The sequence below is a fragment of the Coregonus lavaretus genome (genome assembly GCF_964263955.1).
Source record: "Coregonus lavaretus genome assembly, chromosome: 36".
Classification (NCBI taxonomy): Eukaryota; Metazoa; Chordata; class Actinopteri; order Salmoniformes; family Salmonidae; genus Coregonus; species Coregonus lavaretus.
This window is the reverse complement of record NC_140023.1, coordinates 20149677-20162368: the sequence shown is the minus strand read 5'-3', so window position 1 is coordinate 20162368 and position 12692 is coordinate 20149677. Positions and strand designations below refer to the sequence as shown.

The following is a 12692-nucleotide window of genomic DNA, read 5'->3' as shown; positions in this document are numbered from 1 at the left end:
TTACTAGCAGCAATATCCTTGCCTGTGAAGCCCTTTTTGTGCAAAGCAATGATGACGGCTCGTGTTTCCTTGCAGGTAACCATGGTTAACAGAGGAAGAACAATGATTTCAAGCACCATCCTCCTTTTAAAGCTTCCAGTCTGTTATTCTAACTTAATCTGCATGACAGAGTGATCTCCAGCCTTGTCCTCGTCAACACTCTCACCTGTGTTAATGAGAGAATCACTGACATGATGGCAGCTGGTCCTTTTGTGGCAGGGCTGAAATGCAGTGGAAATGTTTTTTTTGGGATTAAGTTCATTTTCATGGCAAAGAGGCTGTTCTAGCAGCAAAGGGGGGGGGGAACAACTCCATATTAATGCCCATGATTTTGGAATGAGATGTTTGACGAGCAGGTGTCCACATACATTTGGTCATGTAGTGTATGTATGAAGGTATGAGAATCTGGATACCGCCCAAGCCTACTTGCATGACTGATGAACGAGAACACAGAAGGTCACCACTCCATGCTCTCTCTGGCTCACTGTTCTAATACAACAACCCCAGCTGCTCTGTCTGCTCAGACCCCTGGTCATGCTGCTCTCCACCGTCTGCACAAATGGAACGAAGCAGCAAGTCCCCGGGATGCAGTTGAGCTCCATGACTCCGTGACGATTAAAGATTGAAGATGTCAGTGTTCACACACACCACAGGGCTTGTTTGTCTCAGAACGTGTGTGTGTGTGTCGGTGGGCCCATGTTTAATCTTGGTTTTGAGTTTGCGTGTGTCTTTGGATGCTTACGTGTGAATGTAACAAAATTAATAGTGAAGGTATGCTCATTTGTTTGTATTTTGTTTGTAAGTGTCTTATTCAAGAGGTTTTTACGTGTGGTTTGTGTTTTCTGGTGGGTCCTTGCGTAAGGCTGCAGTTTTGTGTGTGTGTGTGTCTAGCCGTGCCCTGTGGTCAGTCCCTGGTTGTGGATGTGGGAGGGACTGCAGCCTGATAACAGGCTCTAAAGAGTCCTCCTACACCACCACTATTTTTACCAGGCTAAAAGTGACACACACTCACTCAACACACACATTCAACACTGACTGTAAAACGCCTCACAAAAAAATAACCCGTACAAAGAGGGTTTGATTTGTTTCGTATTCATCTCAAACGTTGCCAAACCGCTCCCATAAAATGTCCCCAAAGAGGTGGTGTCCCTCGTCAAAATGACAGGTCAAACCCTGGTCCCCCTCCGCCAATGCACCATCTTCAGGCAGGGACACAACAGTGACCTCTCACCCCCATCTCCCCTCTCCTCCCTGGGCTAAAACATCAGACCATGAGCCTTTCCTTCTGCTTTATGGATCTCATTTGACTGTGGCTTCTTTATTTTAGCTCCGTCTCATCCTATCTCCCTTCTCCTCCCACCTCTGGTTTTTGTTCAGTGTCATTCTTTTTGGAGGACGGTTTGGGTTCTATAAATATTTTTGTTTCCTCTGAGCGAGGGCGGATTAAGCTGACTCAGACTCCCACTAGGGACTTCCCAGTCCAGAGTTTGGAGGGGGCAGGGAACGACGGAGACAGGGAGGAAAGAGGGGTGTGGTGGGTGCTGTTTGTGAAAGCCAGTGGGTGTTGGCTGGGAGCCAGGGCTGGTGCTACGTGGTCGGCCTGGTTTTTCCCCCCGTTGACATCCCTGCATGGCTTAATGAATGGCTTCCTCCTCTGTGGCCGTGGCCCAGCTAAAGAGTATACTTACTAGGGCCCAGAATACACAGAGGACCGAGGAGGCTGAGTACACAGGCACTGCATCAGAATACAGACTACACATCTGACCTAGCCTCAGAATACCTGCCTTGGTCTCTCCATTCTAACATCCACAATATCTCAACTAATATTATCATTAGGTCATTTATAATACACACAACAATACATCATTGTTTTGTTATGTCTTTCTAAGTCCCAAACAGCCACTTGGTAACCACACACAACTTTGTTCAGACCAATGTAAACTACTTTGACTTTGTTTGTGAACGTCTACCAACCTCAGCGATTGTTTGCCTAGTCGAACGCACGGCAGTTCACGCCTCAGTCGTTCAGCTACACACACTGTTATTACTTAACCAGTTGAAATGACGTGTTTGTGTGTGTTGTCTAGGTGCTGTTCCTGCTGCGCTCCTACCAGACAGATACACACAGACCCCAGGCGGCAGGAAGTGACATCAGCAAAGCCCTGTGCCCACGACTGTGGCTCGCCTCCAGGTCACCACTCATTTGCTTTCTCACGCACGCACACGCACACACGCACCGCAACACAGATAACCAACCCTCCTGATATTAAGAATAGCTCCTTTTTCCTCTTTGGCTGAGTTCCCTTCACACGCCACACAGGCTTCCATTTCAAAGGAAGCGACCTACCCCCCCTACCATCAACCTTTCTGCCCCAAACCAGGGCCCTGAGTGGGGTTCAAGATTACCCCTGACATGCCTACCTTGTGGAGGTCAGTGCCCGGCCCAAGACAGCCTCTGACCAGGGAAGCATGAGATAGCACAGAGGGGTGTGGAGGGGGTTAGCTAGTTAGCTTGGGCCCACTAACTCCTTATTAAGATGACGAGGTGGATTCTTGTTCGCTCAGGCACTGCGCCATCTGTCCGTTTGATCGCTTGCCGCTTCACAACCCCATGCAGAGATCCAGGACGCACACGCTGGCGGTGGGTCAGAGAGAGTCTCTTCCCCCTGGTGGAAACAGTCCTAGGGGCAGTCTAAAACAGAGCTCATTTGAAGCATCCATTACCTAACACTAGCGAATGCAGTGTGGGCATTGTAAAATAGGAATTTAAACTTTGCAAACAACTCTTCTAAGGGCCTTTTCACACACAGTTTTGAGCTATAGTTCGAATCAGAGTTTGACTATTTGTAACATTGTATTTTTTTTATATGGTCTGGTTGGTTTCACATTGCCAAGTCCTTAGTTTATTGGACAAAAATGCTCACGTTAAATCCATTTATGATTATCATGACGCATCACTTGTGTGTCCCAATCTTCATATTACTTTCGCTTTGGTCTTCCAACAACATGCAGCAATAGCTGCTCTAACAGCGATGTGATCAGTAGCCTACATCCCTGGTATAGCCCCTGTCTCCCCTAATGCACTCATAAATGCCCTGCTACTCACAATGTCTCAAGTTATGATGCTGTGTGCATTTCATCAAATGGGGCGGCAGGTAGCTTAGTGGTTAAGAGCGTTGTGCCAGTAACCGAAAGGTCGCTGGTTCTAATCCCCGAACCGACTAGGTGAAAAATCTGTCGATGTGCCCTTGAGCAAGGCACTTAACCCTAATTGCTCCTGTAAGTCGCTCTGGATAAGAGCGTCTGCTAAATGACTAAAATGTAAATGTAAATGTAAATCAAATGCTCGCAGTCAAACAACCAATAATAATGCGCGTCTCTGGTTCATTTCCTGTGTTTGGTCCAGACTGCGTTCTACCTGCCGTGAACCGCACCACAGTACGAATTGAATCGGACCGAGACCACCATTTTTGAGTGAACCACGGTGCTTTGTTTAGCTCGCTCCCAAGTGCGTAAAGTGTTCCCACCAGTCCAAACTAACCGAATTTAGGGGGTAAACGCACCAGAGTTCGGAAAAACCGCACCAAACAAATTTGGTGTGAAAGCCTACAGGTTTTTTGTATTTTATTTTGGCAATGTGAAACCAACAGCACCAAATGAAAAAAATACAATGTAACAAATAACTGAGTCGAACTATAGCTCAAAACTGTGTGAAAACGCCTTAAGTGCACACAAAGTAAATAATCTACAGTTCTCCACACAGTTGGGATTCAAACAGATGCGTAAGGACAGATATTGCTTTGCATCAATATCCAATGAAAAAAATCCATCGGATGTCAATCTGTGAGTGCATAATGATTTGAATTCTAGCTTGAGTCAGTTGTTACCCTCCAATCTTTTAGGCTTGCGGTCACTAGAGTTTTCATATGTTAGAATGAGTCAGCATTAGGCTACTGACCGGCAAAATGGCTGCCTGCCCTCCCAATGTATTCAACGTTGGCTACAGAGGGAGAGGAAGCCCATACTAACAAAAAAGTTTAATGGTGTACCATACCAGTGTCTTCATACAGGTAACTGCCAAAATAATGAAAACACTTAAATGAGGGATACAAAGTACATTGAAAGCAGGTGCTTCCACACAGGTGTGGTTCCTGAAATTAACATCCCATCATGCTTAGGGTCATGTATAAATTTTTTATTTTGGCTACCATGGCTTTGGCCCCATAGGACGACAATGCCCCCATCCACATGGCATGAGTGGTCACTGAATGGTTTGATGAGCATGAAAACGATGTATGCCATGGCCGTCTCAGTCACCAGATCTCAACCCAATTGAACACTTATGGGAGATTCTGGACTGGCGCCTGAGACAGCGTTTTCCACCACCGTCAACAAAACACCAAATGATGGAATTTCTCGTGCAAGAATGGTGTCACTTCCCTCCAATAGAGTTCCAGACACTTGTAGAATATATACCAAGGCACATTGAAGCTGTTCTGGCTCGTGGTGGCCCTACACCCTATTAAGACACTTTATGTTGGTGTTAGCTTTATTTTGGCAGTTACCTGTATGTGGCCAGTATTAACGCCTAAGGATCATATGGAGTGCATTGTTTGGCTTGAGATCTGATGCTTTAGGATTTCTTTTAACTTTTCCCAGTACTAACCAGGCCCAACCCTGAACAGGTGTGTTCAGGGTGGTATGGCCACAAGCGTATCTCCTCAAATTACAACTCCTCAATGGGCTCGGGAGAGGCAAAGGTCGAGTCACGTCTCCTCCGAAACATGACCCACCTGGCCGCCTACTTCTTATTACACTGCTCGCTTAACCCGGATGTCAGCCGCACCAATGTGTCGGAGGAAACGCCATTCGACTGACGACCGGAGTCAGTTGCAGGCATCCGGCCCTGTCACAAAGAGTCGCTAGAGCACGATGAGCCAAAGAAAGCCACGGGCCAAACCCTCCCCTACCCTGGATGGCGCTGGGCCAGTTGTGTGCCATCCTATGCGGGCTCCCGGTCACGGACGGTTGAACCCCAGGCTGTAGTGGCGCCTCAGCAGTGCAGTGCTTTTGACTGCTGCGCCACCCAGGACCCTGACACTTTAAGATCTTAAAGACAGCTTCACAGTGCTGGTACGGTTGGGTTGGGATGAGGCTCATCCCTGGACAAATCTGTTCTCACTTAAACCACACTCTCCTCTTCCCATGGTGTGTGTGTGTGTGTTTATTAATATCTGAGTGATGAAAATGTGACGTCATCATCACACACTGTCCCCCTTGTTCTCACACACACACACTTGTGGGCTTTCGCAGCGCTGTGGTCACACGCTTGATGCGCACACACACCATGGAGACTATGGGACTCTGTATGCCCTTTGGCATCCCATGTGACCACCTCAATAACGGGTCTATCCTGGGATTTTTCATCTTCATGAACACACACACCTTCCAGCATCCTCTTAATTCACACATTTATCTGAGACCTGGTGACCCAGTTACTAAGCTTAAAGTAACCTTTATGGATGTTTTTATCCATATAACAGTGGCTCACATCTAGCACAATGCTCAGTGCTAACGTTCACCTTGGTACAGACGACTGACTAATGTGAGAAGTAGATTTTGTCAACAGATGACACTCTTGTATTGTTATGCGTATCTTTTGAATAAAGCTGAAAATATGCCTCAAGTAAAGGAACAGTGAAACCTGATTGTTCTCTCTTCTCTCCCTCCATCTTCTCGCACACCTTCTTCCTCAATATCTCCCTCCTGTTTTCAGGCAGAACCCGTGTTTGGTGACCCGAGCTGTGTTTGTGGACGTGCTGGGGGCAGTGTGTGGACCCCTGGCTGCTCCTGTTGGAGGTAAGTGAATCAGGCAGACAACTGATGTGTTGCACTGCCTCCCACTGCCTTCATTAGGCAAGACAAAATTGAAAAGTGCTTATTTGATTGATTTGAAGTTCAGGTTTTAGTGTTGCCTCCTCTTCAAAATGTTTTCTCTCATTTGATGCCAACTGAATGTGACCCTTCCAAGTGTGGCAGGGGACATATTTGGGTTGGTTTGAGATGGAAACAAGTTTTGTTTGAGGTGGAGGGAGGGACATAAGAAACCCCTGGAGTAAAAATAGCGGTAAAATGCGGTTTAGTTCACCAATTTTTGGCCAAGCCTTTTCTGAAGGTGATTTCTATACCCTTGTGAATGTTGTGCCATAACAAACGTCTGGCTTCTCTCTTTGGTCTGGAGAGTTTACTTAGTATGACCTCTCCATTTTCTTAAAAATGAATGTGAGTATGAATTGTGAACTACCCACTGACGTGTGTTGGCATGGCCTGTCCAACTGTCCTCCTTTTTGACTGATTCACAGAAGTATTGGATGGTCTGTGGCCAGGGTGATGTAGGGAAGTGTTGTCGAAAGTGGGTGCGCGTGCGTGTGTTCTTCTGCACTCTGCGTGATCAGGGTCTCCACAATGGAAGAATGTGAAACCAAAGGCGAGCCTCTGACAGATGGCGGGATTGTGCCTGTGACCCAGTTAAAGGAGGAGGGGTGTTGTGCATGTTTTTGGTCCATGTGCTCAACACATGTCCCGGCAGTGGAAACGTTTACGGCTTTTTAAAACAAGCCTGCATTCAGCCTGGCACAGGCCTGGCCCGCCGGACCCTTACATAACAAACACACTGCAGCCTCCACCCCTCTCAGCCCAGCTTTGCCCCATCCCTCTGTCCTTCTCTACCTCCGTATTCCCTCCCTCACTCTCTCTCTGGATTTCCCGTTCCCTCTCTTTCCTCACAAGGCGTAGGAGTGAGAGAGAGCAAATTCCTCTAGAAACGACAGAAATCTGGACCAAAAAATAATATTTCACCACTCTAGAAAGTAAAGTAAGTTTAACCCCGCTGAAATCTAATTAGCATAATAGAAAAATCCATGAGTTTAAGCTTGAGATATCTGCATTGGATGCGTCTCAATCCACCGCATCCGCCTATGTCGCACTTCCGCATCTGCGGTGAAAGATGACAGAGCTAGAGCGGTGTTTGTCAGACCATGAGACATCCCAAAAATCGGTCTTCTCACAAAATCGTCTGTAGCGTCTGAACGGCCTAGAAAACTAATGATGTCCCCTCTATGAAAAGATGAGACTCACAAACACAATGGTGTTCTTCGTTTTGCTCTACGACCCCCCCACAAGCGTCTTGGGACTCGTTTGAAGACAGTACAGCCGATCTGTCAACGTACATGTCGGTTGTTTTGCTCTAGAACGCCCACAGGCCTCACAAGGCTCGTCTGAAGGTCCCCCAGTACCAGTTGAAAAAAATGAATGAAAGTACAGAATATATAGAGACTGTTTAGTGCATAAAATAAGGGGTTAAATACATGTTAAAAATATATATATACACTACCGTTCAAAAGTTTGGGGTCACTTAGAAATGTCCTTGTTTTCGAAGGAAAAGCAAATTTTTTGTCCATTAAAATAACATCAAATTGATCAGAAATACAGTGTAGAAATACAATGTTGTAAATGGCTATTGTAGCTGGAAACGGCTGATTTTTTTAAAAAAAATTTATGGTATATCTACCGTACATAGGCGTACAGAGGCCCATCATCAGCAACCATCAGTCCTGTGTTCCAATGGCACGTTGTGTTTGCTAATCCAAGTGTATCATTTTAAAAGGCTAATTGATCATTAGAAAACCCTTTTGCAATTATGTTAGCACAGCTGAAAACTGTTGTGCTGATTAAAAAAGCAATAAAACTGGCCTTCTTGAGACTAGTTGAATATCTGTTGTTCCATGTAGTGAATCTGTTATTCAATGTGTTTGTATGGGCTAATAGCAGTAAGGCCAAAAATAGTTTTTCATCAAATATATATATATGTATGTATGTATGTATGTATGTATATATATACAGTGGGGAGAACAAGTATTTGATACACTGCCGATTTTGCAGGTTTTCCTACTTACAAAGCATGTAGAGGTCTGTAATTTTTATCAAAGGTACACTTCAACTGTGAGAGACGGAATCTAAAACAGAAATCCAGAAAATCACATTGTATGATTTTTAAGTAATTAATTTGCATTTTATTGCATGACATAAGTATTTGATCACCTACCAACCAGTAAGAATTCCGGCTCTCACAGACCTGTTAGTTTTTCTTTAAGAAGCCCTCCTGTTCTCCACTCATTACCTGTATTAACTGCACCTGTTTGAACTCGTTACCTGTATAAAAGACAACTGTCCACAAACTCAATCAAACAGACTCCAACCTCTCCACAATGGCCAAGACCAGAGAGCTGTGTAAGGACATCAAGGATAAAATTGTAGACCTGCACAAGGCTGGGATGGGCTACAGGACAATAGGCAAGCAGCTTGGTGAGAAGGCAACAACTGTTGGCCCAATTCTTAGAAAATGGAAGAAGTTCAAGATGACGGTCAATCACATTCGGTCTGGGGCTCCATGCAAGATCTCACCTTGTGGGGCATCAATGATCATGAGGAAGGTGAGGGATCAGCCCAGAACTACACGGCAGGACCTGGTCAATGATCTGAAGAGAGCTGGGACCACAGTCTCAAAGAAAACCATTAGTAACACACTACGCCGTCATGAATTAAAATCCTGCAGCGTACGCAAGGTCCCCCTGCTCAAGCCAGCGCATGTCCAGGCCCGTCTGAAGTTTGCCAATGACCATCTGGATGAACCAGAGGTGGAATGGGAGAAGGTCATGTGGTCTGATGAGACAAAAATAGAGCTTTTTGGTCTAATCTCCACTCGCTGTGTTAGGAGGAAGATGAAGGATGAGTACAACCCCAAGAACACCATCCCCACCGTCAAACATGGAGGTGGAAACATTATGCTTTGGGGGTGTTTTTCTACTAAGGGGACAGGACAACTTCACCGCATCAAAGGGACGATGGACAGGACAATGTACCGTCAAATCGTGGGTGAGAACCTCCTTCCCTCAGCCAGGGGATTGAAAATGGGTCGTGGATGGGTATTCCAGCATGACAATGACCCAAAACACACGGCCAAGGCAACAAAGGAGTGGCTCAAGAAGAAGCACATTAAGGTCCTGGAGTGGCCTAGCCAGTCTCCAGACCTTAATCCCATAGAAAATCTGTGGAGGGAGCTGAAGGTTCGAGTTGCCAAACGTCAGCCTCGAAACCTTAATGACTTGGAGAAGATCTGCAAAGAGGAGTGGAACAAAATCCCTCCTGAGATGTGTGCAAACCTGGTGGCCAACTACAAGAAACGTCTGACCTCTGTGATTGCCAACAAGGGTTTTGCCACCAAGTACTAAGTCATGTTTTGCAGAGTGGTCAAATACTTATTTCCCTCATTAAAATGCAAATCAATTTATAACATTGTTGACATGCGTCTTTCTGGATTTTTTTGTTGTTATTCTGTCTCTCACTGTTCAAATAAACCCACCATTAAAATTATAGACTGATCATGTCTTTGTCAGTGGGCAAACGTACAAAATCAGCAGGGGATCAAATACTTTTTTCCCTCACTGTGTGTGTGTATGTATGTGTATATATATATATTAATTATACTTCAAGGGGTCTTAAGATTCAAAATCAAATAGCAAAATTATCCTTGGTATGACTCTTTTAAAACAATTCCATTTAGCTTAGTAGAACCGTCCCTTCCCTGGCTTAGACAGGGCTTAGTCTGTTAAATCATCCTTATTCACTTTTACTGGAATCATCCACTAAGTAGGAACTGGAAATGTATTGGGCAGTTCCTGCAGACAGTGACATCGCTGTGTAACAAACTCATCTCTGAGGGAGAGGAGGGTTGAAGGAGGAGGAGGAGGATGGGGGAGGCTCTTCTCCACATGCGCCTCTCGGCGGCGGCCCATTTGATCCATCCGGACTCGTAAATCCCCCCCCCCCCACCTCCCCCGTCCTTTGCTCCAACCAAGCCAGTAAAATCAGCAGCAGCACATTTTTAGGATCTCTCTCTCTCTCTCTCTCTCTCTCTCTCTCTCTCTCTCTCTCTCTCTCTCTCTCTCTCTCTCTCTCTCTCTCTCTCTCTCTCTCTCTCTCTCTCTCTCTCTCTCTCTGGCTCTCTCTGGCTCTCTCTGGCTCTCTCTCAGGCTCTCTCTCGCTCTCTCTGGCTCTGTCTCCGTCTGTCTTTCTGTCTCTGAAATCCAACCCCACTGACTTTATTGCCAGTACTATCCTTACCTCTCAGTTGGGTTATTCACACGACTCAATCCACCTTAAATGATCTCATTTAAACACGCACACACTAAAGTCGTTAACACCCACAGATCTGTAGCTGATCCTAGTGTTGAGTCACATGTATTTATATTATTAGAGGATTTGGCTTTTCTGGAAAGGGTTGTGTCCATCACACACATGAATCATCAACGTCAACACACACATTCCCATAGACACAGACACACACAGTCTCAAAAACAAGCTCTGACACACACACACACACACACACACACACACACACACACACACACACACACACACACACACACACACACACACACACCAGGGCCTGTAAGGTAATTAGAGGGAGAGGGAGTGATGCCAGCAGGTTGTACAGGCTCCTCCATCATGGGAAAGAGCACATCTGCAGCACAGACCGACACACACACAGACAGAGAGACACACCGTCTGGGGTTTGTTTTTCACAGTTTGGGTAATGACGGGGGAGCATGTTGTAAAATCCAGCTGTGAATGTGTGTACTGGTAAACTCAAGAAACTGAAGTACGGACATACCTAGATACGCACACACACGTTTTGAGTGTATTGAGTGGGTCAGCACAGTACTCTATCCATAACTTTGTTTAACCAGGCCCCTAATGTATATACACACCTTGGACAGGGTCAGCATGGGACATGACTCCAGCAGTACATGCACACACACACACACACACATCCTTTCTTACATAGTGGGCTTGCACACATCAGGATTTATTTCACACACACCAGAACAATAATTTATTCTCACACACAAACTGGCCCAGTGCATAACAAAACAAACACGTATAACCTCCAAGCCTCACACAAGCTTGCTCTCACACAGACACTTTTAAGAGGAAGCGAAAGGAAATGGTTTGTGAGTTGGACTGGGCGTTTACGATACATCTTGGATTGGATTATGAAAGTAAACGCAGCGAGAAGTTTGTTGACTTTTAATCTAAATACATCATGCCAGATGGATATTTACATGTTTTAAAGGAGTGCAGTGTTACTCTGGCAAAGTTTATTTAAACCAAATGTGGTTTCATTTTTGTTTAAATATTTGACGTGTTTTGAGTAGACCCACACACATATAGTGCTGATATAATTCTCACAAACTCGCTCTCACAAACGCTCCCATTTCAACGTTAAACATTTTTCATTTTTGCGAATGCTGGTTTTTGATGGAAAACACTATAGTGAAAAATAGTGTTGTATCGTTATCAAATTTTATTTGTCACATGCGCCGAATACAACAGGTATAGACCTTACCGTGAAATGCTTACTTACAAGCCCTTAACCAACAATGCAGTTCAAGAAATAGAGTTAAGAAAATATTTACTAAATAAACTAAAGTTTTAAAAAATTGTGTAACACAATAAAATAACAATAGCGAGGCTATATACAGGGGGTACCGGTAGGGAGTCAATGTGCGGGGGTACAGGTTAGTCAAGGTAATTTGTACATGTAGGTAGGGGTAAAGTGACTGCATAGATAATAAACAGCGAGTAGCAATCTAAATAGTGGGTGGCCATTTGATTAATTGTTCAGCAGTCTTGGGGGTAGAAGCTGTTAAGGAGCCTTGTGAACCTAGACTTGATGTTCCGGTACCGCTTGCCGTGCGGTAGCAGAGAGAACAGTCTATGACTTGGGTGACTGGAGTCTTTGACAATTTTTTTGGGCCTTCCTCTGACACCACCTAGTATATAGGTCGTGGATGGCAGGAAGCTTGGCCCCAGTGATGTACTGGGCCGTACGCACTACCCCCTGTAGCGCCTTACGGTCAGATGCCGAGCAGTTCCCATACCAAGCGGGGATGCAACCGGTCAGGATGCTCTCGATGGTGCAGCTGTAGAACTTTTTGAGGATCTGGGGACCCATGCCAAATCTTATCAGTCTCCTGAAGGGGAAAAGGTGTTGTCGTGTCCTCTTCACGACTGTCTTGGTGTGTTTGGACCATGATAGTTTGTTGGTGATGTGGACACTACAGCCCCGTCGATGTTAATAGTGGCCTGTTCGGCCCTCCTTTTCCTGTAGTCCACGATCAGCTCCTTTGTCTTGATCACGTTGAGGGTGAGGTTCTTGTCCTGGCACCACACTACCAGGTCTCTGATGACCTCGCTATAGGCTGTCTCATCGTTGTCGGTGATCAGGCCTACCACTGTTGTTTCGTCAGCAAACTTAATGATGTTGTTGGAGTCGTGCTTGGCCACACAGTCGTGGGTGAACAGGGAGTACAGGAGCGGACTAAGCACACACCCCTGAGGGGCCCTAGTGTTGAGGATCAGCGTGGCAGATGTGTTGTAGCCTACCCTTACCACCTGGGGTGCGTCCCGTAAGGGAGTCCATGGTCCAGTTGCAGAGGGAGGTGTTTAGTCCCAGGGTCCTTAGCTTAGTGATGAGCTTTGTGGGCACTATGGTGTTGAACGCTGAGCTGTAATCAATGAACAGCATTCTC

At 45.7% G+C, this 12692-nt stretch overlaps 1 protein-coding gene across 1 annotated transcript in view; it reads left to right on the top strand.

Moving 5' to 3' along the window:
• thada (THADA armadillo repeat containing) overlaps window positions 1–12692 on the top strand; it is a 109373-nt gene that overhangs the window by 59154 nt on the left and 37527 nt on the right. Inside the window, exons 30-31 of the mRNA XM_084153487.1 lie at window positions 2127–2230; window positions 5816–5898. Of these exons, the coding sequence (XP_084009613.1) occupies window positions 2127–2230; window positions 5816–5898 (187 nt within the window). The remainder of the gene's footprint in view (window positions 1–2126; window positions 2231–5815; window positions 5899–12692) is intronic.